Source organism: Thamnophis sirtalis, unplaced genomic scaffold (genome assembly GCF_051295495.1).
Source record: "Thamnophis sirtalis isolate CommonGarterSnake01/CBP01778 unplaced genomic scaffold, rThaSir2_p1.2 scaffold_3, whole genome shotgun sequence".
Classification (NCBI taxonomy): domain Eukaryota; kingdom Metazoa; phylum Chordata; class Lepidosauria; order Squamata; family Natricidae; genus Thamnophis; species Thamnophis sirtalis.
The window spans coordinates 1,889,970-1,915,829 of record NW_028261383.1 but is presented as its reverse complement, the minus strand read 5'-3'; the positions used below and the strand labels follow the sequence as shown (position 1 = coordinate 1,915,829).

Genomic DNA, 25,860 nt, shown 5'->3' with positions numbered 1-25,860 from the left:
GACGAGGCTCCAAGAGCACTGCAGATGGGGACTGCAGCCAAGAAATTAAAAGACGCTTGCTCCTGGGGAGGATAGCTATGGCAAATCTAGACAACCTACTAAAAAACAGAGACATTATCCTGCCAATAAAAGGGCATGGTTTTCCCAGTTGCAATGGATGGCTGTGAAAGTTGGACAATAAGAAAGGCTGAGTGCCAAAGAATGGAGGCCTTTGAACTATGGTGCTGGAGAAGACTCCTGCAAGTCCCTTGGACTGCAAGGCAATCAAATCTGTCAGTCCTAGAGGAGATCAAGCCTGACTGCTCTTTAGAAAGAAATCAGATCCTGAAGAGGAAACTCAGATACTTTGGCCACCTAATGAGAAGGAAGAACTCATTGGAGAAGAGTCTAATGCTGGGAAAGAATAAGGGCAAAAGAAGAAGGGGACGGCAGAGAAGGAGGTGGCTGGATGGAGTCACCGAAGCAGTAGGGCGTGAGCTTAAATGGACTTGAGAGGATGTTAGAGGACAGGAAGGCCTGGAGGAACATTGTCCATGGGGTCGCGATGGGTCACACGACTTCGCAACTAACCACAAATATATTTATATTCCTCCTACGATCGGGGCCTTGATGAGGTGAAGGGGCTTGTGTGGGTAAATGAAATTGTGGGTTATATTGTCAGACATGTATATATCCAGAAGGGTCTCCCAAGGTGAACAGGCCATGATGGATACCCCAGATTAACACCGATCACATCTGGCAACCCACATGGGACCAGCGTAGCAGATTATAATCTATTCCTTCCACAATCTCAAAAGCGGACCTCACTCAGGACTGTATTGGTTGGAAACATGCGGAAGAGGCCCTCATCCTGCAGTTGATAGACAACAAAAAACATTTTATTCGACAGCAACTGGATTAGCAAACAAAAGGCAAGCTTAGAGAGAGAGGCTAATTATGAGGCACTTCTAATTTTTGCTTTAATCTGTTTCTGTGATATACATTATCCTCTTCTCCTTATAATACAGAAACACAACTGCATGTTAGTGTCCAAAATCAGAAACGTGGAAACCAACCACCAAAGAACACTGGCAAAAAAAAAAAAACACTGTGAAGGGGAATTGAATGAAAACTAATGAGGTTCTTTCTCTGTTGGACACATTCTCTTCTACTAATTGATGCCGGTGTACAAATGGGAAGGGCTTAATCTGTCTTCATTAACGGCTTCCTTCATCACTGTAGTGCATAGCTAAAGGAGATCTTGAAAAGGTTGGCTTGCCAAGACTTCGACAGCAACACCGACAACTTTGATCAGGAAGACAAAAGTGCCTACACAAGAGACAGTCACAACATGGAAGATAAGGGGATGAGTGGGGGGAGAGGATGGAGCAGGCCCACTGCAGGATCCCCGTATGTATCAAACAAAGTGTTGCCTCTCCCATCATGCTCAGCCCTGGGAAAGTGACTGCTTGCCACAGTGTGATTGTAGACATTGATTGTCTGATACATATACACCCTTGTACAATATAGCACAGTCCTGTGCTATCAGGCCAACCCGGACTGCAACTCCCATCTGTTTTAGATAGGAAGACCATGGGTCTTGGCACATCTGGAAGGCTCGGGAAAGAGAGTCGCCCATGGGCACCCTTCCGGAGTTGAGCATTCATCCGTGTTGCAAACTTTTATGGCATTTCCTCGTATCGCGGCTGCTCCTCTTGCAATTTGGCTAGGTTCAGAGCTTCTCGGGCGTGGATCTTCTGGTGCTTCACCAAGACGGTGCGGTGGGTGAACCTCTTGCCACAAGTGGGGCACTGGTGAGGCCTCTCCCCCGTGTGCACCTTCTGGTGGCGGATGTGGACGGCCCGATCGGAGAAGCATTTCCCGCAGGTGGCGCACTTGAAGGGCTTCTCGCCCGTGTGGGTCCTTTGATGCACCATCAGGATTTGCCACTGGCTGAAGCTCTTCCCGCACTCCGAACAGGTGTAGGGCCTCTCCCCGGTGTGAACTCGGTGGTGCTTGACCAGCTGAGAAGACGTGTTGAAGGATTTCTCGCAATCGGGGCATTTGAAGGGTTTCTCTCCCGTGTGGGAGCCCTCGTGTTTCTTGAGGCTGGAGCCGCGGCTGAAACCTTCCCCACACTGGCCACATTTGAACGGCTTCTCCCTCACGTGGACCTTCTGGTGGTTGAGCAGCTGAGACTTCTGAGTGAAGCTCTTGTCGCACTCGGAGCAGCTGAAGAGCTTCTTTTCAACGTGGACTCGGTAGTGCCTGGTGAGGACCGAGCTGACGGTGAAGCTCTTACCACACAGATCACAGGTGTAGGGCCTCTCTCCCGTGTGGGTCCTCTCATGGGCAACCAGAGTGGACTTGAAGCTGAAGCATTTCCCACAACTCTGACACATAAACGGCTTCTCGCCAGTGTGGGTCCTCTGATGGGCAGCGAGCACTGTGCTCCGGCTGAAAGTCTTGCCACACACACCACAGGTCTTCTTTTCTCGACTTCTGTGCCGTCTTTGGACCACAACAGGTTGACTTGAGTCCCCATCTTCTGATAGAGGAAAGCCTTCAGGTCTCTGTTGACCTGGTTTGTCCTCATCCTTCTGGTCAGCTCCATCCCCAAGAGCTGCAGGACCATCTCCATCTTCTTCGGACCAATAAGGTTCTTGCAAGGAGGGCCCACACAATTTCACGGGCTCGGTGTCTTCCAACTGGGGATCCCCTTGCCTCGTCTCAATCACCCACTTGTCATCTGTGGGGAGCATAGAGGAAAAAGGATTACTTAAGCATGGCGGCCACATCAGAACAAAGTATTAGCCCAGTACCCCATTTCCAAATTACCCAATCAGATTGTTCCAAGCAGTTTCTCAAATATTATGTAGGAAATATTTTGTTCCAAGCTCAGGTAACAAAAAAATAAAACCCCACCTATTCCAAATTACCCAATCAGGTGGTTCCAAGCAGTTTCTCAAATATGATGAAGGAAATATTTTGTTCCAAGCTCAGATGACAAAAAAATAAAACCCCACCTATTCCAAATTATCCAATCAGATGGTTCCAAGCAGTTTCTCAAATATGATGTAGGAAATATTTTGTTCCAAGCTCAGATGACAAAAAAATAAAAACCCACCTATTCCATCCCATTAGAAACAGGGCAACTTTTAAGACTTGTCGACTTCAGTTCCCAGAATTCCCCAGCCACTGGAAATTTTGAGTTCAATTGTCATAGTTTGGGGACTACCAATACATTTGTGATTGCTTCACTCTTCATGCAAATCCAAAAAATGGAAATGGGCAAATCCATGGCTGGCTAGGGGAATGCTGGGAGTTGAAGTCCACCCATCTACAAGTTGCCAAGGTTGAGAAACATGTTCTAACGCAGGGGTCTCCAAACTTGGCAATCTTAAGACTTATGGACTTCAACTCCCAAATTTCTCAGCCAACCACAGATTTGCCGTCCAGCCGTTTTCAAATTGGCAGAGTTGAGAAGCACCACACTAGAATATGACAAAGAACCAATTGCATGAAAATAATGATGGGAAAGGGGCTGAAACCTGGCTTTTTATGAAGCTGCAATAAATGGCTATAACCTCCTGTCCGATTTCAGAATTATTCTGTCCACCCACATGCCTGAAGAGTGACACAATCGCAAATGTCTTGGTAGTCCCCAAACTATGACAATTGAACTCGAAATTCCCAGTGCTCAGCAAGACAATTATCAAGTGAGGTTTGCCTCATTTTATGACCCTTCTTGCCACAATTGTTAGGTGAATCACTGCAGTTGTTAAATTAGTTCTCTGCAGTTGTTAAGAGCCGTGGTGGCACAGTGGTTAGAATGCAGTATTGCAGGCTAATTCTGCTGACTGACAACTGCCGGCAGTTTGACAGTTCGATTCTCACCCGCTCAAGGTTGACTCAGCCTTCTGTCCTTCTGAGGTGGGTAAAATGAGGACCCAGACCGTTGGGAGCACTGGGCTATAAAGTGCTTAGAGAGGGCTGTAAAAGCACTGTGAAGTGGTACATAAGTCTAAGTGCAATTGTGGTTATGATAGTTACAGTGGTGATAGAGAGGGGTGAAGTGAATGGGGCTTCTCCATTGACTTTGCTTCTCAGAAGCTTACAAAAGGTAACATAACACTGGGATACTGCAACCCTCATGAATATGAACTAGTTGTCCAGTGCCCGAAATTTGGGGGATGCTGCAATGGTCAGAAGTGTGACAAAAAAGTCTTAACTCACTTTTTCAGTGCTGTTGTAACTTCGAGTGCTGATCAAATGAATGGTTGTAAGTCAAGGACTACCTCGACTGCTAAAATTTCCAGAATAATTTAACTCTGAGAAACAGGTTGGAAAGTAGAAACATTTGCTCAGCCCCGAATAAGTAGAAAGCAGGAGAAAGACTTACAAGATCCCTGCCTTGTTATCCTTATAAAACAGCAGTCAAGGTTTGGAACAGGCTTCCGTGGTTCTGTTAATTTATCCTAGAGTTGTGGCCAGCCAGCAGAGCTGGCAGCAGATTCGGACAGTGAGGAGGTTGGGGAGGAAGATGGGCCAGTCCTGGAGTCTGGGGAAGGCTCTGATGAGGGCTCTGTGTTGGAGGCAGGGAGGGGGACAAAGCTGTATGCCAGTTATCAGCTGCCTTCAGAGTCAGACATCAGTGAGGCAGAGGAACAGCTGAAGCCTGTTCCCAGTGTGCGCATGCGCAGAGTTGCCAGACGAAGGGAACAGCTAAAGAACAGGGGTCAACTTGGGAGTAAGGCCACAGGTGGACGATGAATGCCCCCTCCTAGAGGAAATAAAAGAGGAGCGAAAGGGGAGTGGAGTTTGCAGGAGACAATTAGTTCATTTAATTAGTTGGTGACTCTCCAAGGCTCCTTGCCAAGTTCTGCAGATATCGGCCTGTCATCTCTCCAAAACAGATAAAGTCTGTGACTGTAAATCCTCCCTTGAGAGATTTTTCTGGATGTGAATGAGCAGAATTCACAGTAAATTAATAAAAGGTTTTTTTTGCCGGGACAAGGAGTTGGTTTCATGCTCTTGGGAAGCCAGAACACCTACAAGAATCCTGCAATTTGTTTCTTGATGTGGCCTACTCCAAAGGGCTGATTTTCAACTTAAAACAACTTCTGAAAATCCAGGCACCTTGGAGACAGCAGCATAGCACAAGCCCTTACCTTCTGAGTCACTGCCACTGTCCTGCTCCTCCTTGACCCCGATGGAACTAGGCTGTCTCTCTCCAGCCCCTGACGGAGGCCGCTCGGCCGTGGAAAACCCCACAGTCACCTCCTGCACCAAACCTGGTCCCTGAAAGAACCCCAAAATTTATCTTTAGCAACAAGAAACAGAAGAGAAAATAGGTTGGGGAGATTTCGCAAAGCGAGGATGCCAGTTTCTTGCCGCACAAAAAGACACATCACATTCGGAGATCACACATGTTCCTCAAAAAGAAAAGAGGGCTCACATTCCTTAAAACAGAGGTGGGAAACAATAGCGCCGGTGTTGAGGACTTGGAAAGTCCTCGACTTATGTCCTAGTGCCTAGCAACAAGCCAAGCCACGCCTTAGCCAATCAGGGCGCGGCTTGGCTGAGCGCGGGCCGCTAGGGGCGCGCTCATTGGCTTTCCCTGCTTGACAGCTCCATATAAATAGCTGTCAAGCAGGGAAGGTGCTGAATCGCCTGTAAATAGTTACCTTTAATAAACCGTCTCGTTCTGGCAGTTCTGGCTCCAGTCTCGTCCTTCTGCCGATCCACTAAACCCTTTATGACTTGTGGACTTCAATTCCCAGAATTCCAGCATGGCTGGCTCAGGGGTTCTGGGAGTTGAAGTCCACAAGTCATAAAAAGGACATAGTTCCCCACCTATTTTTCTTTTTTATATCACACTAACTGATAACCCGGCGTTGCCCGGATGTTTATTTATCCCAATCCTGTAATAGACAGGAAAAGGGATGAGTTATAAGTGTGGAATGGGCTGTCCTGCCTCCTTCCATTAACATTACCGCAATTTGTGAAGAGGCAATGGCAAGAGCAACTTCTCCCTGAGCCCTGATTTTGGGGACAATTAAATTAGTTAAAAATGTTTTCCCTGTGCCTCTAGAAACGTCAAGAAAAATGATACCACCGTCTTATAAATGTCCAGATCAAATATAATTTCTAATGTTGGATTTTCCCCCTTACCAGAGGGGGGGCCCTTATGGAATACTGTGAAGCTATTACCATGGCAACTCCACTGTGTTGTACAATAGAAGCCATTTTAAGGCACAACAAGCTGTATCTTAACAGAACACACACTGTTAGGGGTCTCTTATCCCCACAATATTTTCTTTCAGAGTGTAAGTCATCTGTGTACCAAGTTTGGTTGAAATGGCTAGAGGTGTTCCAGAATTATGCTGGAAGATACACACACACAAACACAGAAACACACACACACACAGCCATTTTTATATATATAGAAGATTTTACTGATATCTAAAGTGACACCAAAGGTTGAAAGAATTGTAGCTCTCTTAGGTTGTCTTCCCATTTACAGTTAATCCTTGAGTTAACAAACACAATTGAGCCCGAAATGTCTGCTGCCAAGAAAAGCTATTGTTAAGTGAATTCTGCCCCATCCTACAACCTTTTGTTAAGCGAATCACTGCAGTGCTTAGGTGAGTCACACTGTCATTAAGTGAATCCAGTTTTCTCCATTGAAATTGCTTGTCGGAACCCAGCTGGGAAGATTATAAATAAACCTTATGAAGAGCTGTGGTGGCGCAGTGGTTAGAGTGCAGTACCGCAGGCTACTTCAGCTGACTGCTAGCTGCAGTTCGGCAGTTCAAATCTCACCAGCTCAAGATTGACTCAACCTTCCATCCTTCCGAAGTGGGTAAAATGAGGACCCAGATTGTTAGGGGCAATAGGCTGACTCTGTAAACCGCTCTGTAAACTGCTTAGAGAGGGCTGGAAAGCACTGTGAAGCAGCATATAAGTCTAAGTACTATTGCTATTGCTAATTATATGACCCCGGGACAGTGCAACTGTCATTAATCCATGCCAGTAGCTAAGCGCCCAAATTTGAATCATGTGACCATGGGGATGCAGCAATTGTTGTTAAGTGTGGGAAATGGTCATAAGTCACTTTTTTCAATGCCACTGCAACTTCAAATAGTCACTAAATGGTTGTTAAGTCGAGGACTATCTGTAATGGAGAAAAGGAATAAGCTTGAGGAACAGCCACTACCAAGGCAACAGTCCGATAAAAGAAACTGAAGTCCAGGCCAGAAGTGTAACCTGAGAAAGCGTCTCAGACAACACTCTCTCTAGTTCTCACTGTCAACTCTGAAGCTGGCTTGACTGAGGTCATCATTGTTGCCACAATGGAGAGGAGGATTAAGGAGGGAGGAATAGAGATAGCTGGGAGTTTGTAACCAAAACAAAATACTTTCCCTTGGGAACCAAGGACATTCCAACGAGTGGCTGAAGAAAGGAGGAGTGATGTTGCCAAGCAACTGGACAGCACCATGATTGGACCATGTGACTGTTTGTTTGGGAAAAGGGGAAAACTTTTACTTTCAATTAGGTGAAAACTGCGGGGATCTTTAGAGTTGATTTTCACCAGTCTGTGACAATATGATATGCCATGTTTCCCCAAAAATAAGACAGGGTCTTATTTTCTCTTTACCCCCAAAATAAGCACTTGGCCTTATTTTCGAGGAGGTCTTATTATTCTTGAAGTTCAGAAGGCGGCAAGCGTCGTCACCTCATGGCTGCTGCTTCTGTGTTGCAACATTTTCGCGGAGGGCTTATTTTAGCGCATGCGCTCAAAAGCCCGATTGGGCTTATTATCTGGGGAGGTTTTATTTTCAGGGAAACAGGGTATCCAATAAAACTGTTCTTTGAGGAATCTACCTGCCTCAGAGTTCTGTTTGGGTGTATTACTCGGAACCCTGACCCTCACAAAGTGAAAGGGAGAGAGGAGAAGGCACGTTCAAGACTTGCAAGATTTTATTACCAGATCTATAATAAAAGTCATATTGGCCTGCATAACTTTGGTTTCCTAGTCTGGTGTTCCTGGAACAGATAACTTCCCCCTCCCTTCATATTCCTGGACCCCCTCCACAGTCCTAGCATATTCCCATTGCAAAGTTCGCATTCTCTAAAATCTCACCTCCTGTGGCTGTCCTGAGGGAAAGCCTTCAGCCAGGGCCACCGCTTGGTCACAGGTGTGAGGCCCAGCCGCTTTGACCCACCTCTGGAGATGGGAGGGCAGGATGGCCAGGAACTGCTCCAGGATCACCAGCTCCAGGATCTGCTCCTTGGTGTGCCTCTCCGGCTTCAGCCACCGGTGGCAGAGGTACCAGAGACGGCTGCAGGCTTCACGGGGACCCTCAGCGTCCCAGTAACAGAACTCTCTGAAAAGGGCTCGCTGGGTGTCAGTGGCCGCTGAATCCTCTCTCAGGACGTCCTCGCCCACCTTCCAGTAGTCGTCCACCTTGGCAGCATTTGTCTGCTCGTTCTCCCTTTGAGTTTCTCTGCTGAGATCCACCAATCCTTTGTATCTCCAGTAGGTTTCAGCTGCTCCTTCCAAGGAAGCCAAGCATGCCTTGGCGTTCTCCCACGGTTCAGAAACCGGTTCCTCCTGCTTGGAGGACTGCATTGCCTTCAAAGCAGCCCGGGGATCCAAATATTTCAACCGCCGATCACCTGCCTCGCTCTTGGCTGATCGGGAGCCCCCCATTTTTGCAAAACCTTCTGCATTCCCAGCTTGGACCTCTTTCGTCGTTCTCCCTGTCTTCCCTTGAGTCACCCCAGCTTTGAGCCCTTCTTGCAATTCTCTTTCCGATTTTGCGTCTGGGTTTTTCCCCTTCTCCGTCATTATTTTATGTCTCATGACCAGCTTCCTTCGCCTCCTAGAGAAACACAAGTTTGGAAGCATTTTTAATTGGAAAGGCCAGCGTAGGTAAATAGGTATGAAATAAACATGTGTGTGGCACCATGGCCTATAGGTGGAGCTCTCTACACACAGTTAGGAGACTGTGAGAGAGAGAATAGGTAATCCTAGGCAGATATTTCTGTCTCTGGGCTCAAAGAGAAAATATCTGCTGTGAACTCCACACAGGCGTCAGGAAGGGCATTCAGCCAGTAAATGCTCAGCTCCATTGATTCCTCGCCCTAATTCCACACTGATGCAAGGGATTACAGGATCATTAAAAGAAAAGAAAAAAACATGTACATATCTCTAGGCCAAATTATCCACCCGTAATTTATCAGCTCTAATCACAGCCAGGGTGTGTAAGCACAAATTGCTAGCTAACATTACAGTAGTCCGCAGTTCATTTAATGTTTGAAGTTACAACAGCAGCGGGGTGGAAAAGTGACTTATGACCATCTTTCACACCCAAGACCACTGCAGCATCCCCATGGTCATGGGATCAAATTCAGACACTTGGCAATTGATTCATATTTATGACCGTGGCAGTGTCCTGGTCTGGGATCATGTGATCATCTTTTGCAACCTTATGACAAGCAAAGCCAATGGGGATTGCTTGCCAGATTCACTTCACAACCATGTTACTAACTTAACAACTGCAGCGATTCACTTAACAACTGTAGCAATAAAGATCACAAAAAGGGCAAAGCTCAACAAGTGTTTCACTCAACAACGGAAATTTTGGGCTCAATTGTGGTTGTGAGTTGTGGACTACCTGTATTAGGCTATATTGTCTTTTAAAATTATATATTAGAGAGATACACACACACACACACACACACACACACACACGCATTAACACAACTTTGACAAGAAACAATAGATGCTTAGTGTTATGCTGCTGCTAAACCTAGGATATAGAGATAGAGATAGATGTAGAAATAAATGGATGGATGGATGGATGGACGGACGGACGGACGGACGGACGGACGGACGGACGGACGGACGGACAGACAGACAGACAGACAGACAGAGATTCAAAGCAAAAAGACATGCCTAATGTTCCTGCTAATAAAATCAAGCTTCCAGGTTCAGCAGCAGTGTAGCCCTTTCATATCTATTGCTTCTTGCCAAAGTGGTGTTAATGCTTGTAAAAACGGAACCTAAAGTTTTATCTTTGTAAAGGATTACAGAGATTGTAAGTGTATTTAGTAACATCTTTTCAGTTCTTTTCAAACAAGAAAAGAACAAGCAACTTCTTAACCTTGGCAAATTTGCTGGCTGGGGAATTCTGGGAGATGATGTCCATACCTCTCCAAATTGCCAAGGTTAAGAAAAACCAGGCTAAAAATTAATGCAGCCATCCCGGGAAGCCACTATTTGCGGTTACTTCCAGCTGTTATTACCCAACCTTTTATTAATACAACCCGCACTTTTATTATTTTCCTCTTGGGTGGGGCCACCTTGTCTACCACAATAGAATAGGTTTCCCCCTTGGCAATGGTTGCAACAGACAAAGTAAGTAATATCCCAAAGAATTACCGACTTTATTGCCCAAGTTCACAGAGAGGGACCAAAAGGAACATTTAGTTCACCAAAGGATACAAAAAAAAAAAACATTTTAATTTTCCCGGTGCCAACAGTTACCCAAAGATTTTAGGTTTATAATACCCTCCAGTCGCCTTCTTTAGTTCCTCTAATCCTAACTAGAAAAGAAAGGCTGGGTGCCTATTATTTGTTAAGGCACCAGGTTAAGGATATGTTTGGGAGCAGTTCCCTAAAAACAAAGAAAAGCAAAGTTTTAATTTTCGATTGGGGCAAGGAAGACCTTTTACCAAGAGCCTCTCCTGCCTACTTAGTATTTCAGGTTTCTCCCTGCAGCCTGGCGACAAAATACAGGAAATGAATTAGAAAGGGGACTGTAGATGCCAGCTAGTTCAAACCCTCCCTGTGACACCCGCCACTCAGCCAAATCCAGAGCAGGGCAACTGACCCGCTCCTGGTTTTTTTATTATTACTATTATTATTTGCTCCCGCGCGGGTCTCAGCCCCTGATCCCCGGCCGGGGATGATGGGTGATGTGGTTAACAGCTAACCTCTGGCGAGCTGCGGTTTGGCGGATCGCGCCTGGCAGGGTTGATGCCTTAACCTTTGCTAAATGGCCTCCGGAGAAGAACACCGCCCTGTGTGCAACGTGTGGGTGGGTGGGTGGATGTTTGAAGGTGCAAAGGTGTGCGTGGGGAAGTGTAAAAGGGCCGAGAAGGGCTCCCGCCCTCTCCCTTCCATGCTTGCAAGGGTCTCGCGCACCGCTTTTTTCACCCCCGGGGTTTTGGGTTTCTTTGCAAAGGGGCGCGTTGCTGCAAAAGGCATCTCTCCCACCACCACCTACCCCTCCACCGCTGTCCGTTTACCCGGGCTTTCCGGCGTCACGGCTCGAGAGAGGGGGGGGGATTTCCCCCCTCGGCTTCTGGAAGCCCAGCTGCACGCTCCCCCACCCCAAGCGGAGAGGAAGAGGAAACGCCGCCCAAAGTGACAAGCGCGCAACTTCTTCCAATGGCTTCTCTCCTCCCTTTCTGGGAAGTGGATCTCGGTCAGTTTAACTCTTCAGCCTCGGGACCTCTGCCGGCAGGAATTAAAAAGGGGGCTAAATTGGCAGAAATCCGACCCGGGGAGGTGATTATTTTATTTTATGTTTATTTGGTTTGGTTTGTCAAACATGCACAAGATAGGAGGCGTAAGTAGGAACGTGGCTGTGAATAAAGGAAATGAGTACAAATAAACGGGGACAGTAGGACAGGGACGGTAGGCAGGCTGGTGCGCTTATGCACGCCCCCTTACAGACCTCTTAGGAATGGGGTGAGGTCCACGGTGGACAGCCTAAGGTTAAAGCTGGGTGGGGGGTTTGAGGATGTAACCACGGAGTCAGGTAGAGCATTCCAGGCGTTGACCACTCTGTTGCTGAAATCGTATTTTCTGCCATAGGGTTTGGAGCGGTTTACCTTGAGTTTTTATCGATTGCGTGGCGGTGTGTTGTTGTGATTGAAGCCGAAGTAGTCGTTGACAGGTAGGATGTTGTAGCAGACAATTTTGTGTACTATGCTTAGGTCCAACCCACCCGCAGGCAGCGCAGATTGCCCGAACTCAAAACATTTCGAGACTGGTGGCATAAGGGATTTTGTATTGTGAGCAGAGGAGTGGAGGACTCTTCTCAGTGGATCGTCTCCATCCTGTTAATGCCCGGTACCTAGGCAGACGAGCTGTGTTTGAGAATTGGTCTGGCAAAGGTTTTGTACACCCTGGTGAGCAGTGCAATGTTGTAGGAGCAGAAGCTTCCCAAAATTAGGCTAACAACTCTTAATGTCTTTTTGGCAATGCTGTTACAGTGAGCTCTGGGGCTTAGATTATTTGAGATGAGTACTCCTGGGTCCTTGTCACCAAGAAAGATTACACACACACCCACACACACCCACACACACACACACACACACACACACACACACACACCTCTGGGCTCCAAGCTGCAGAACCAACCAGTCTGGCCACAGATGGCTGGAAGAGCAGAAGCTGGCAAGTTGCCCTCTGATATTGCTTTCCAATCGGGGTGCTGGAGAAGACTCTTCTTGGGACTCCCTGGGACTGCAAGGAAATGCAATCAGTGAACCCAGATGCAATCAACCCTGACTGTTCTTTGGAAGGACAAATTCTGGAACTGAGGCTCAAATACTTTGGCAACCTAGTGAGAATAACAGAATAATAATAGAATTGGAAGGGACCTTGGAGGTCATCCAGGCCAACCCCCCCTGTTCAGGGTGGAGGCCCTATACTATGTCAGACAAATGGCTGTCCAACCTCTTCTTTAAAATTTCCAATATTGGAGCACCCGCAACTTCTGGAGGTGAGTCATTTCACTGATTAATTGTTCTGGCTGTCAGGAAATGTCTCCTCGGTTCTAAGTTCCTTCTCCCCTTGATTAGTTTCCACCCATTGCTTCTTGTCTTCAGAAGTTTTGGATGCTCCACCACTGGAGGTTTTTAAGGAAAGACTGGACAGTCATTTGCCTGAAACCCCAAAAGTGTTTTTTTTTTCAAGTGGCAACTGGACTTTCTGGTTTTTCTTTGAAGACGTTTTGTTTCTCATCCAAGAAGCTTCTTCAGCTCTGACTGAAGAAGAATGCAAATGTCCAGCTGTCTGCAAATGATGGATTCAGAGTCAAGACATCACAGGGTTCATTCCAAAATGCCTCCCTCCTAATCAGGCGCGGCTTGGCTGTTGCCGGCTGTCAGTTGTAAGTCGAGGACCTGCTGCCGGTCATAAGTTGAGGACTTTAGGACCGGTCGCAGGCTGAGGACTTAGCAGGAGAGCTTATTCTTTTTGTACAGTTTTTACAAGCAAAGCAATAAGCATATAGCAACAGTATTATAATTGGCTCCTTCTCCTTGTCAATCTCTAAGACCATCCCAGCCAGGGCAGAGGCTTCACATAACTCAATAGTTCCTGGTAAGTGCCTGTTGTTGTTAATTAGGTGAGCTCATAGGTTAAGAGGTAACCAGCCACTGAGATCATGGCAGTGTGCTGCGCATGTCTTTACGTAACCTTTCCTCTATTCCTACATGCAGCTGGAGCCTGTTCCTAGTGTGTGCATGCGCAGTTGCCAAACGAAGGGAACAGCTAAAGAACTGGGTCGACTTGGGAGTAAGGCAAGATGAGGAATGGCCCCTCCCAGAGGAAATAGAAGAGGAGCGAAAGGGGAGTGGAGTTTGCAGGAGACACTTAGCTTGCTTAATTGGTTGTGACTCTCCGAGACTCCTTGCCAAGTTCTGCAGATATAGGCCTGGCAGCTCTCCAAGCCAGATAAGGTCTTTGACCGTAAATCCTCCCTTGAAAGACTTTGCCAGATGTGAATGAGCAGAATTCACAGTCAATTAATAAAAGGGGTTTTTGTCGGGACGAGGAGTTTGCTTCATGCTCTTGGGAAGCCTCAGTCAGAACAGAAATGCACTCAGATGACTTTTTCAGAACAGGCCAAAAACTGCTGGTCACTGGAACATTAGCAATAGCAATAGCAATAGCAGTTAGACTTATATACCGCTTCATAGGGCTTTCAGCCCTCTCTAAGCAGTTTACAGAGTCAGCATATCGCCCCCACAATCTGGGTCCTCATTTCACCCACCTCGGAAGGATGGAAGGCTGAGTCAACCTTGAGCCGGTGAGATTAGAACTGCTGAACTGCAGATAACAGTCAGCTGAAGTGGCCTGCAGTACTGCACCCTAACCAATGTGCCACCTCGGCTCTTCCCCCTTTGCGGGGGGGGGGGGGTGTCAGCAAATTCAAAAGGAATCCCAGCTGAGAATCATTGCCGTAGATTGTTGATTCGGGGAATATTCATTTTTTAGTGCTAACTAATAGTGTTAGCTATTTTTAGTACAGGGATAGATTTGTATTGAATGCATTTTTTTTTAATTTTGTGTTTTTTTGTAGACTCCAAGTCTTTAACACCCAAAAATGAGTGCTGCAAAAAAAGCCAAGACAGATAGTGGGAGATCATTCCAAGAGGCCTGGACAGAGTCATTCGGAGTGATTGAACACAGTGGGAAAGCGTTGTGTACTTTGTGTAATGAAAGTGTTGTGTGTCGCACATCAAGCGTCAGACGGCACTTGGACACCAAACACAAAAGTGTCGCCGAACTTGGTGCCACTGAAAGAAGAGAATTTCTTGAAAGGAAACTGAGAAAATATCATTCCCAGCCTCTTAGTTGTCCCAACTATCTTTCCAAGACAAATCACCTGACAGCTGCCAGTTTTCAAATTTCACTCTGCATAGCAAAACATGGCAAGCCCCTCTCTGATGGGGATATTATCAAAACGGCCATGTTGTCTCGGTGCAATTCCCTTTTTCATGATTTCCCAAACAAGGATAAAATTGTTAAACGCATCTCTGAGGTGCCACTTAGCAGAAACACTGTTAAAGATCGAGTCCAGCGCATGGCAAGTGATGTTAGCCAGCAGCTCACCACTGACTTGCAAAAGGCAGCCTGTTACTCCATGTGCTTGGACGAAAGCACAGATGTAAATAATCACGCGAGGCTAGCAATAATTTTGCGTTACGCTGTTGGTGACATCATGAGAGAAGAGCTGGTGAAACTGGTGTCTTTGCCTGAAAGAACACAAGGGATAGATATCTACAATGCTGTGATGGAGGCTTTTTCGTCACAAGACATAAGACCAGAAAAAGTGGTTTCAATTACTAGTGATGGGGCACCTTCTATAGTGGGGCCAGCATCTGGTTTCATACAGTTGTTTGTTAAAGAAATAAAGCATCAAGTCATTCAGTTCCATTGCATTATACACCAAGAAGCTCTTTGTGCCAGGGAAAGCAGCAAAAATTTTGACATTGTCCTCAAAGATGTCATAAAAATGGTGAATTACATCATGGCTCATGCTCTGGATTTTCGACAGTTTAAAGCACTTCTTGAGGAGGTAGAAGCACAGTATAATGGTTTACTTATGTACAATAACGTCCGGTGGCTGAGCAAAGGACGAGTCCTGGAGAGATTTGTAGCCTGCTTGGATGAAATTAGGCTGTTTATGAATGAAAAAGGGCAGGAATATCCACAGCTCACTGATATGGCCTGGCTTACCAACCTCATGTTTTTTACAGATTTTACAGCACACTTCAATGTGTTGAACAAACAACTACAAGGTGTAGGGAAAACAGCAGAAAGGATGCTTTGTGACATCAAAACGTTTGAGAGAAAACTGCAGGTTTTTGAAAGAGACCTTGGAGGTGGGCAGCTGAAATATTTTCCAAATCTAAAATTGCATTTGGAAAATTCTGCAATGTTTGCAGGCAATCCTAGAAGCCATCGGGAAATCTACAAGGAGTTTTCTGGCATTGTAGCAGCTGCAAAGGTGAATTTAAGTAACAGGTTTTCACAGTTCCGTAAGATGGAGACAACCCTGGGTTTTCTTACTTCTCCAGATAAAGCCAAATTTGAAGAACTTGATCTTTCCCACTTACACTGGTTAGATTTAGAAAATCTGGAAATGGAGCTATTGGAATTTCAAGAGAACTCCATGTGGAAAAATAAATTCTATGACCTGCGAGAAACACTTGAGAAGATAGAAAGGATGATGAAGGAGAGCAAAGTTACTTCTGACAGAGTCACAGGTGCTTCTGAAAATAAAATCCTTAAAGTGTGGAATTCTCTGCCAAATAATTTCAAGTCAATGAAAGCACTCGGGATTGCTTTCCTTACATTGTTTGGATCATCTTCTGCTTGTGAGCAGCTGTTTTCAGCTTTGAATTACATCAAATCTGACACCAGAAACAGAATAACAGATGACCTGAGTGCTGCGTGTGTTGCTCTCAAACTTACAAAGTATGAGCCAAGGCTAGAAAAATTATCAGTGTGCATGCAACAGCAAAAGTCACATTAATCAAAAGCATGCCAAATGCAAACTTTTTACCCTTCAATAAAAAGTTGTTTGTATCATTGAAAGCTCTGCTATTGGTTTGTTGTTTTTTTCAGAGAAAAGACATTAATCACGTATGATCAAGATCAAGATCAAGTGAGGTATTCAGGGGTGGGATTCAAAAACTTTTAACTACTGATTCTGTGGGTGTAGCTTGGTGGGAGTGACACGGGAAGGATACTGTAAAATCCCCAATCCCTCCCCACTCCAGGGGAAGGTTACTCCAAAATCTCCACTTCCTCCTCATCAGCTGGGACTCGGGAGACAGAGAATGGATGGGGCGGGGCCGGTCAGAGGTGGTATTTACCGGTTCTCCGAACTACTCAAACTTTCTGCTACCAGTTCTCCAGAACTAGTCAGAACCAGCTGAATACCACCTCTGTATTTATACCACTTTATAAAGCTTTAGTAAGACCACACCTAGAGTACTGCATCCAGTTTTGGTCACCATACTATAAAAAAAAAGATGTTGAGATTCTAGAAGTGCAGAGAAGAGCAACATGGATGATTAGGGGACTAAAATATGCAATGAATGGTTGCAGGAACTGGGCATGGCTAGTTTAGTGAAGAGAAGGACCAGGGGAGACATGATAGCAATGTTCCAATATTTGAGGGGCTGCCATAGAGAGGAGGGGGTCAAGCTATTTTCCAAAGCACCCGAAGCACTCATTCAAGAAGCTTCTTCAGGGCAAGCAAAATGTCTCCAAGGAAAAACAATGGAAGCCCAATTGCCTCTTCAAAAACCATCTTTGGGACCTGTCCCTTTAACGCGGATATTAATGCTGATATCCTCCACTAAATGTAGAAGTATATTGGTGTATCCCATTTAATCCATAGTTTGTATTAACAATGAGTTGGTGAATGAGTTGGTGAGTCCCCAAACTATATTTCAATAAAACACAAAAGATATCATCCATATTAAAATTATGCCTTAAAAAAAAACCCCACAGGTTTCTGAGTCCCTCAGGATGGAATTGTGTTGTGTTTTGAATGATTACACATTAGGAAACCTTTTGGAGGGTGGTGGCTTGTTTATACTTCTTTTCTGCTGAATTTTTTCTACTGTTTTCTAAATTAATGCTTTGCAGAATTTCAAGGCACAGATACAGGTTGTCCTCGACTTATGACCACAATTGAGCCCACAATTGATGTCGCTAAGCAAGACAATTATGACCTTCCTCGCCAGAGCGCTTAAGTGAATCTGCAGTTGTTAAGTTAGTCCCACGGTTGTTAAGTGAATCTGGCTTCCCCGTTGTCTTTCCTTGTCAGACGGTCGCAAAAAGTGATCAGGGAACATTGCAACCGTCATAAATATAAACCAGTTGCCAAGAATCCGAATTTCAATCCCTGGACCGTGGGGATGCGGCGGCGGTCGTATGTGTGAAAAATGGCCATAAGTCATTATTTTCAGGAACTTTGAATGGTCACTAAATGAACTGTTATAAATTGAAGACTTATCTGTATGGGGGGGGGATGGGGATTTTGAGAGTATATATACAGAGGCTGCTTTTAGCACCACAAACAGCAACAACGCCAGTGGAGAGGTAGGCCTTCCACTTAGAACTATGGGACCCAACCATCCCTCTTATAGCCACTTCAAAGATTTACAGGTGTGGGCTTCAAAAATTTCAGTGCCAGTTTGCTTGGTGGGCATGGCCAGCCTCCTGCACCATGACGAGGAGGTCATTTTTGTCGCTCCAGGCTCTGGAGGCTTTCCTTGAGGGCGCGGCCAGCCAGGGGTGGGATTTGGAGGTTCTCCGAATCAGCCATAACGTTAACTATGTGTTCTCCCGAACCTGGGCAAACCCGTAGCAGCCTACCCCTGCTACACTTTTAATTCTGAATGGAATGAATTGGCAGAGTTGGAAGGGACCTTGGAGGTCTTCTAGTCCAACCTCCCATCCAAGCAGGACATCCTACACCATTTCAGACAAATTTCCACAAAGAAGAGGAAGTCAAGCTATTCTCTAAAGCACCTGAGGGCAGGACAAGAAGCAATAGGTGGAAACTAATCAAGGAGAGAAAACAACCCAAAACTAAGGAGAAATTTCCTGATAATAAGAACATTTAACCAGCAGAACAGCTTGCCTCCAGAGGTTGTGAATGCTCCAACACTGGAAATTTTTTCAGAAGAGATTGAACACCATTTGTTTGAAATGATATAGGGTTTGCTGCCTGAGCAGGAGGTTGGACTAGAAGACCTCCAAGATCCCATCCAAATCTGCTGTGCAATGCCTGAGAACGCATAGACAACCATGAAAACAAACAAGGGGATAGCAAGAGTTCTCACACAAGGCACAAACAATCAGATTCAATTTAACCTACTTTGGACACATCATGAGAAGATTCAGCTCTCTGGAGAAGACTCGGATGCTGGGAAAGATGGAAGGGAAAACAAAGAAGAGGATGACCAGCAGCAAGGACTCAGTTACAGAATAACTGAATAGAATAGAATAGAGTAGAATAGAATAGAATAGAGTAGAATAGAATAGAATAGAATAGAATGAAATGGGAATAGAATAGAATTAGAACAGAACAGAACAAAATTTTTATTGGCCAAATGTGATTGGACACATGTGAGCAATTTGATGCATAAGCTCTCATGTGAGCAGCAGGTGATAATCATAAAATACAATCACTGAAGATTTTTAAAGAAGAGATTGGACAGCTATTTGTCTAAAATAACAGAATTACAGAATAGCAGAGTTGGCAGGGACCTTGGAGGTCTTCTAATTCAATCCCCCGCTCAAGCAGGAGACTCTGTCTGGAATGGTATTGGGTCTCCTGCTTGAGCAGGGGGTTGGACTAGAAGACCTCCAAGGTCCCTGCCAACTCTGCTATTCTGTAATTCCTTCAGGCCACCAAATCTTGAGACGGAGCTTGCCTTAAGCATGCATGCATAGGATACTAGATATTGCACCCTAGAACTCTTCGGTCGTGGAGGGGTTAAGGGAACAGAAGAGGGATTCCTAGAGAGGAAGGAAATAGGGTCGGAGGGAAGTGGAGGACTGGATCTTTCCAGCGAAGGCCCGCCCTGCTTCTGGCAGAAAGTCACTGCTTCGTGCAGGTTGCACCCTTTGCCTGCAAACTCTGACAGGCAGCAGCGGGAGCCTCTGATTGCCTCTCCGAAGAGCATCTGGTAAGCACCAGCTTGCAGAGCAGCTCAATGCATCCTGGCCCATGTGGGAGGCGGTGCCATTTGGGTCGTCCTGCATCAGCAACATGGGCTGGAAGGTTCCTGCTTTGGGTCGTCGCAAGCTGGGGGTGCAATTTGCAAAGGGCGTTGCAAAGGGTGTTGCATGATGGGCTGTTGTTGGCCAAGTCCGTGTCAACTGGGAGCGACCCACCTAGCTAGAGAGATTTTCCCCCTGGATGATCTGCCCTCAAGCCGATCCTTCAGCTCTTCCTTTTTACCGAGAAGATTGATAGATCTTTATAGGAATAGTTTGCTCATATTATTAGGGAGGGGGGGGACAAAAAGTTGTCATTTGATGATCATGCCTTATTTTACTGCAACAGAGAGAGTCAGAAGTCAATGATTCTTTTTTTCTTATCCTTCCTCACTTTTTTCCCCCTCGTCCTCCCCACTGCTTTCCTATTTACTTTTGTATTTGGTATCTTATTATATTTTATAACTCAATAAAAATATTAAACAAGAAGCCAATCCTTCAGGTCTTCCAAAGGCACTCCAACCTAGAACCAAAGAGAAATTTCCTGACCATTAGAACAAATTAATCAGTGGAACGACTTGCCTCCAAAAATAGTAAATGCTCCAACACTGGAAGTTTTGAAGAAGATGTTGGTGTAGGATTTCCTGCCTAAGGAGGGGGTTGGACTAGAAGACCTCCAAGGTCCCTTCCAACTCTATTGTATTGTATTGTATTGTATTGTATTGTATTGTATTGTATTGTATTGTATTGTATTGTAAATGCTACGATGAGGCTATTCCTACAAGGATCAGGACTAAGCACGCCATGGTCTGTGACACTCTGTGGAAGTCAATGTTGGACTCTGAAGAAGCAAGATAGGAAGAATACATTGACACCTCTTATAGTGTTAAAGAGGTGGGTCAGTGGCTGAGACTTGTCAATCAGTGGCTAAGCTTGTCAATCAGAAAGATCAGCAGTTTGGCAGTTCGAATCTCTAGCACTTTGTAACGAAGTGAGCTCCCATTACTTGTCCTGCCAACCTAGAAGTTCAAGAGCATGTAAAAATCAAGTAGAAAAATAGGGACCACCTTGGTGGGAAGGTAACAGTGTTCTGTTTGCCGTTGGCATTTAGTCATGCCGGCCACATGACCACAGAGAACGTCTTTGGACAGTGCTGGTCATCAAGAGGGAGCAGCTAAAAAAAAGCAGGCAAAGCACAGGAAGATCACTTAACTTGTTAGCGCCTCATTAGGGCTGAAAAAAAGCTTCAAAAAAGCTACATTCATAGTATAAGAAGTACCCAAATTTTCAGCTTCTTTTAGGGGAAGGAAATTGTGACTTATACTCCAACAAATACGACTTATACTCCAACTCCAACAAATACGGTTAATTGTGTCTCCTCTTGGTTTTACAGGGATGGGTCCATGTGCTCCAATATCACTTTAAAAAAGCAGAAAGTGATTCTCTGCCCATGTTGAATGTCACCCAGGAACTGCAATCAAACCTACAACAAACCAACGTTAATGGCCTCCAAGAAAAACGAGCCATTCCTTGCAATCAGATGGGTAGCTGTCCCCAAATTTGGGCAGCGACTATTGAAAACATCCTGGGAGGACCTACACTGAGTCTAAGCGCAAAACATCAGCCCTTCCGGCAATTTTGCTATCAGAAAGTTGCGGGTCCTGACAGGTTTGTAGTCAGCTCCACGAGCTTTGTCGACAGTGGTTGAAGCCAAAACATCACACCAAAGCGGAGATCTTGGATCTGGTGGTGCTGCAGCAAATCCTGACGATCTTGCTCCCAGAGATCGAGAGTTGGGTGAGGCAGTGTGGCGCAGACACCAGCTCGCAGGCGCTGGCTCTAGCCGAAGGCTTTCTAAGAGGGGGACAGGAAACAGGAAGATCAGAAGGTGAGGGAGATGCCTCCTAGCTAATTTGAGAGGAGGGTAGATCGTCCTGGAAGTCACTGTTGTGGCCCGCCAGCAGAGCTGGCAGGAGATTCGGACAGTGAGGAGGTTGGGGAGGAACATGGGCCAGTCCTGGAGTCTGGGGAAGGCTCTGATGAGGGCTCTGTGTCGGAGGCAGAGAGAGGGCCAGGGCCATAAGCTGCCTTCAGAGTCAGACATCAGCAAGGCAGATGAACAGCTGGAGCCTGTTCCCAGTGTGCATATGTGCAGAGTTGCCAGACGAAGGGAACAGCTAAAGAACAGGGGTCGACTTGGGAGTAAGGCCACAGGTGGACGATGAATGGCCCCTCCCAGAGGAAATAAAAGAGGAGCGAAGGGGAGGGGAGTTTGCAGGAGACCATTAGTTCGCTTAATTGGTTGGTGACTCTCCAAGACTCCTTGTCAAGTTTTGCAGATATCGACCTGTCAGCTGTCCAAGCCAGGTAAGGTCTGTGACTATAAATCCTCCCTTGAGAGACTTTGCTGGATGTGAATGAGCAGAAGTCACCGTAAATTAATACAAGGGGTTTTTTTGTCGGGACAAGGAGTTTGCTTCATGCTCTTGGGAAGCCTCGGTCAGAACAGTCACCCCTTCCTTAATCCCATCAGTTTTTTTCTGGGGGGAAAACTTCATCTTTGGAGGAGATTGTGGAGATCCTTTCCCTAAATCTTGTCCTCTTTCTAATCTCTGTTCTTGGGTACAGATCCATGTCGGTGAAGTGGCTCCACAGTGGATCTTAGTAGGAGACCACCAAGAAGATACATCACTGGGTAAGGAATATGGAGCAATTTTCTATTGACTTTCTTCAAAAATAACTGTTATATTTGTTGTTGTTGACTTCCAAGAAATACTTTTAGGATTTTGTCTACCACATTCAAAAGAGTTTAAATGAAGAGAAAGATTTTGTTGACCTCTTTTCCCGTTGGATTGAAATACAGGTAGTCCTCGACAGTTCAGTAAGTGACCATTCCAAGTTACAACGCCACTGAAAAAAATGACGAGCATTTCGGAACACGGTGGCGCAGTGGTTAGAGTGCATTACTGCAGGCTACTTGTTCTGACTGCCGGCTGCCTGCCATTTGGCAGATCGAATCTCACCATGCTCAAGGTTGACTCAGCCTTCCATCCTTCCGAGGTGGCTAAAATGAGAACCCACATTGTTGTTGACTCTGTAAACCGCTTATGAGAGGGCTATAATAGCACTGTAATGTGCTATTGCTATTTTCACACTTACAATCATTCCAGCGTCCCCAGGATCCCTTCTCAGATGTGTTAGGGGCTGAACTCCCTCAGATTTGGCAACTAAACCAGCTCTGAACGATTGGTGCTGTAGTCACAGCCTCTGTTCCGGGCACCAAATTTGCTAAAGGGAACTTAGTGGAACAATGCTCACTGCAGCTTGAACAAGACTTTGCCCAGTAGGAAAAGCCTGGCATGGAGATGGTTACAAGGGAAACATTTCTTTCCTTTCAGGGCCTGTTGACGTTGGAGAAGGTGGCTCTGGGCTTTACGGGGGAGGAGTGGGGGCTGCTGGATCCTGAGCTTTGCATGAAGAAGTGATGGAGGAGATTAAGGAAATCGTGGTTTCTTTCGGTAAGCAGCCCTCCCCCGATGCTATTTCTCAAAATCAGTGGGTCAAAGCCATCCTGTTAGTTTTTTTGAAGAGTCAGCCATTTGTCTCTGAGTTCCAGCCAGCCCATCCAGAAAGACTTCGAGTATTTACCGTATTTTTCGGAGTATAAGACTTTCATTATTGTGAGTTAAGCCTTAGTTACACAATTCCAGACATCCCTGTTTGCTTTTTATTTTTTTTAAACTGTCATTCTTTCTCATCTCTGGCTCCTTGTCATCCTTGTTTGTGCACATTCTTTGATTTTTACCTCTTAATTTGAATTCTATTTTTCCTCCAGAGGCTGAGAGACAGCAGAGTGAATCTAAAGGAGAGCCAAGCAATCTCTTTTTTGAAGGAATCGGAAGTGAAGTAGAGAGAGAAAAGAAAATAACAAACTCTGAATTGGACAGTGAGGCCCGTGAAGGGCGAATAGAGATAACAGCGGGCAAAAATGAGTGTGTGGTGTGTGGGAAGATCTCCACTTGCAAATCCTCCTTTTATCTCCACATGGGATCCCACGCAGGGGAAAAACCGTTCCAGTGCCAAGTGTGTGGCAAGAGCTTCAAGCGGAGAGATATTCTGATTTCCCACCACCGAACTCACACCGGCGAGAAACCCTACGAATGCTTCAAGTGCGGCAAGTGCTTCAGCGACATCAAATACCTCAGCTGCCATAAAAGGATCCACACGGGAGAAAAACCATACAAATGCAAGGAGTGCGGGAAAGGCTTCAGTCAGAGTGCCAGCCTCACTTCCCATCTCCGGATCCACACCGGGGAGAAGCCGTACCAATGCCCGACCTGCGGGAAGACGTTTGCTCAGCAGTCGAACCTCAACTCCCACCAGATCAGTCACACTGGAGAGAAACCCTACGAATGCCCGGAGTGCGGGAAGAGGTTCAGCCATGGGGCGAGCCTCACCCACCATCAACAACTTCACACCGGGGAGAAGCCGTATGGATGTCTCGAGTGCGGGAAGAGGTTCAGCAGTAGCAAAAATCTCATTTCCCATCAAAGAATCCACACTGGGGAGAAGCCGTACACTTGCTTGGAGTGCGGGAAGACCTTCAGCCAGAAGGTGTATCTCATCACTCACGAAAGGATCCACACGGGAGAGAAACCCTATAAATGCCTCGAATGTGGGAAATGCTTCACCAGCAGCAAATACCTCCTTTCCCACCAGAAGATTCACACCGGAGAGAAACCATACGCGTGCTTGGACTGCGGGAAGAGCTTTCGCCGGAAGTTGCAACTTGCCATTCATCGAAGGACTCACTGGTGAATGCTCCTTGAGGGGAGAAGCGAAAGGGATAGCAGTCATCTCTTTGAGGTACAGGCAGTCCTCGACTTACGACCATGATGGAACCCAACATTTATGTGGCTTAACAAAACAGTTGTAAAGGGTGTTTTGCCCCATTTGCAACCTTTCTTTTCACAGTTTGGATCCCTGCAGTTGTTAAGTTACTAACCCAGTTGTTAAACGAGTCTGGCTTCCTCGTGGACTTTTCTGGTCAGAAGGTCGCAAAAGTGGAATCCAATGACATAAATATGAACCAGTTGCCAAGGATCTGGATTTTGATCATGTGATTATGGGGACGCTGCATCGGATGAAAGTGTATAAAATAGTCATAAGTCACTTCTTTTAGTGCCATTGTAACTTTGAATGGTCGCTAAGTGAATGGTTGCGAGTCGAGGTCTACTTGTAATCCAGACAATTATGACCTTCCTCGCCAGAGCACTTAAGTGAATCACTGCAGTTGTTAAGTTAGTCCCAAGGTTGTTAAGTGAATCTGGCTTCCCCGTTGTCTTTCCTTGTCAGACGGTCGCAAAAAGTGATCAGGGAACATTGCAACCGTCATAAATATAAACCAGTTGCCAAGAATCCGAATTTCAATCCCTGGACCGTGGGGATGCGGCGGCGGTCGTATGTGTGAAAAATGGCCATAAGTCATTATTTTCAGTAACTTTGAATGGTCACTAAATGAACTATTGTAAATTGAAGACTTATCTGTACGGGGGGGGGGGGGGACGACTGGGGATTTTGAGAGTATATATACAGAGGCTGCTTTTAGCACCACAAACAGCAGCAACAACGCCAGTGGAGAGGTAGGCCTTCCACTTAGAACTATGGGACCCAACCATCCCTCTTATAGCCACTTCAAAGATTTACAGGTGTGGGCTTCAAAAATTTCAGTGCCAGTTTGCTGGGTGGGCATGGCCAGCCTCCTGCACCATGGCGAGGAGGCCATTTTTGCCGCTCCAGGCTCCGGAGGCGTTCCTTGAGGGCGCGGCCAGCCAGGGGTGGGATTTGGAGGTTCTCCAAATCAGCCATAACGTTAACTATGTGTTCTCCCGAACCTGAGCAAACCTGTAGCAGCCTACTCCTGCTACACTTTTAATTCTGAATGGAATGGAATGGCAGAGTTGGAAGGGACCCTGGAGGTCTTCTAGTCCAATCTCCCATCCAAGCGGGAGATCCTATACCATTTCAGGCAAATTTCCACAAAGAAGAGGGAGTCAAGCTATTCTCCAAAGCACCTGAGGGCCGGACAAGAAGGAATGGGTGGAAAGAAAACAACCTAGAACTAAGGAGAAATTTCCTGATAATAAGAACATTTAACCAGCGGAACAGCTTGCCTCCAGAGGTTGTGAATGCTCCAACACTGGAAGTTTTTTCAGAAGAGATTGAACACCATTTGTTTGAAATGATATAGGGTTTGCTGCCTGAGCAGGAGGTTGGACTAGAAGACCTCCAAGGTCCCATCCAAATCTGCTGTGCAATGCCTGAGAACA

The 25,860-nt window shown here is 46.0% G+C and overlaps 2 protein-coding genes across 3 annotated transcripts in view; one reads left to right on the top strand and one right to left on the bottom strand.

Annotated features, from left to right (window-relative positions):
- Positions 1 to 24,603, top strand: part of LOC106556133 (uncharacterized) — a 33,826-nt gene extending 9,223 nt beyond the window's left edge. The window contains exons 3-6 of the mRNA XM_087707675.1: positions 14,367 to 14,421; positions 14,531 to 16,056; positions 22,065 to 22,226; positions 23,367 to 24,603. Of these exons, the coding sequence (XP_087563801.1) occupies positions 14,367 to 14,421; positions 14,531 to 16,056; positions 22,065 to 22,226; positions 23,367 to 24,349 (2,726 nt within the window). The 3' untranslated portion in view covers positions 24,350 to 24,603. The remainder of the gene's footprint in view (positions 1 to 14,366; positions 14,422 to 14,530; positions 16,057 to 22,064; positions 22,227 to 23,366) is intronic.
- On the bottom strand, positions 952 to 11,400 carry LOC106555711 (uncharacterized). 2 transcript variants are annotated; one of them, XM_014074604.2, is made up of 4 exons: positions 11,277 to 11,400; positions 8,126 to 8,867; positions 5,151 to 5,280; positions 952 to 2,728 (listed from the first exon to the last, which is right to left on the bottom strand). In XM_014074604.2, exons 2-4 carry the CDS (start codon positions 8,846 to 8,848, stop codon positions 1,662 to 1,664), a joined length of 1,920 nt encoding a protein of 639 aa, XP_013930079.2. In that variant the 5' UTR covers positions 8,849 to 8,867; positions 11,277 to 11,400; the 3' UTR covers positions 952 to 1,661. The 2 variants fall into 2 exon arrangements, with proteins under 2 accessions (XP_013930079.2, XP_013930080.2); XM_014074605.2 differs by having other exon boundaries at positions 11,299 to 11,395.
- Positions 24,604 to 25,860: the final 1,257 nt, after the last annotated feature.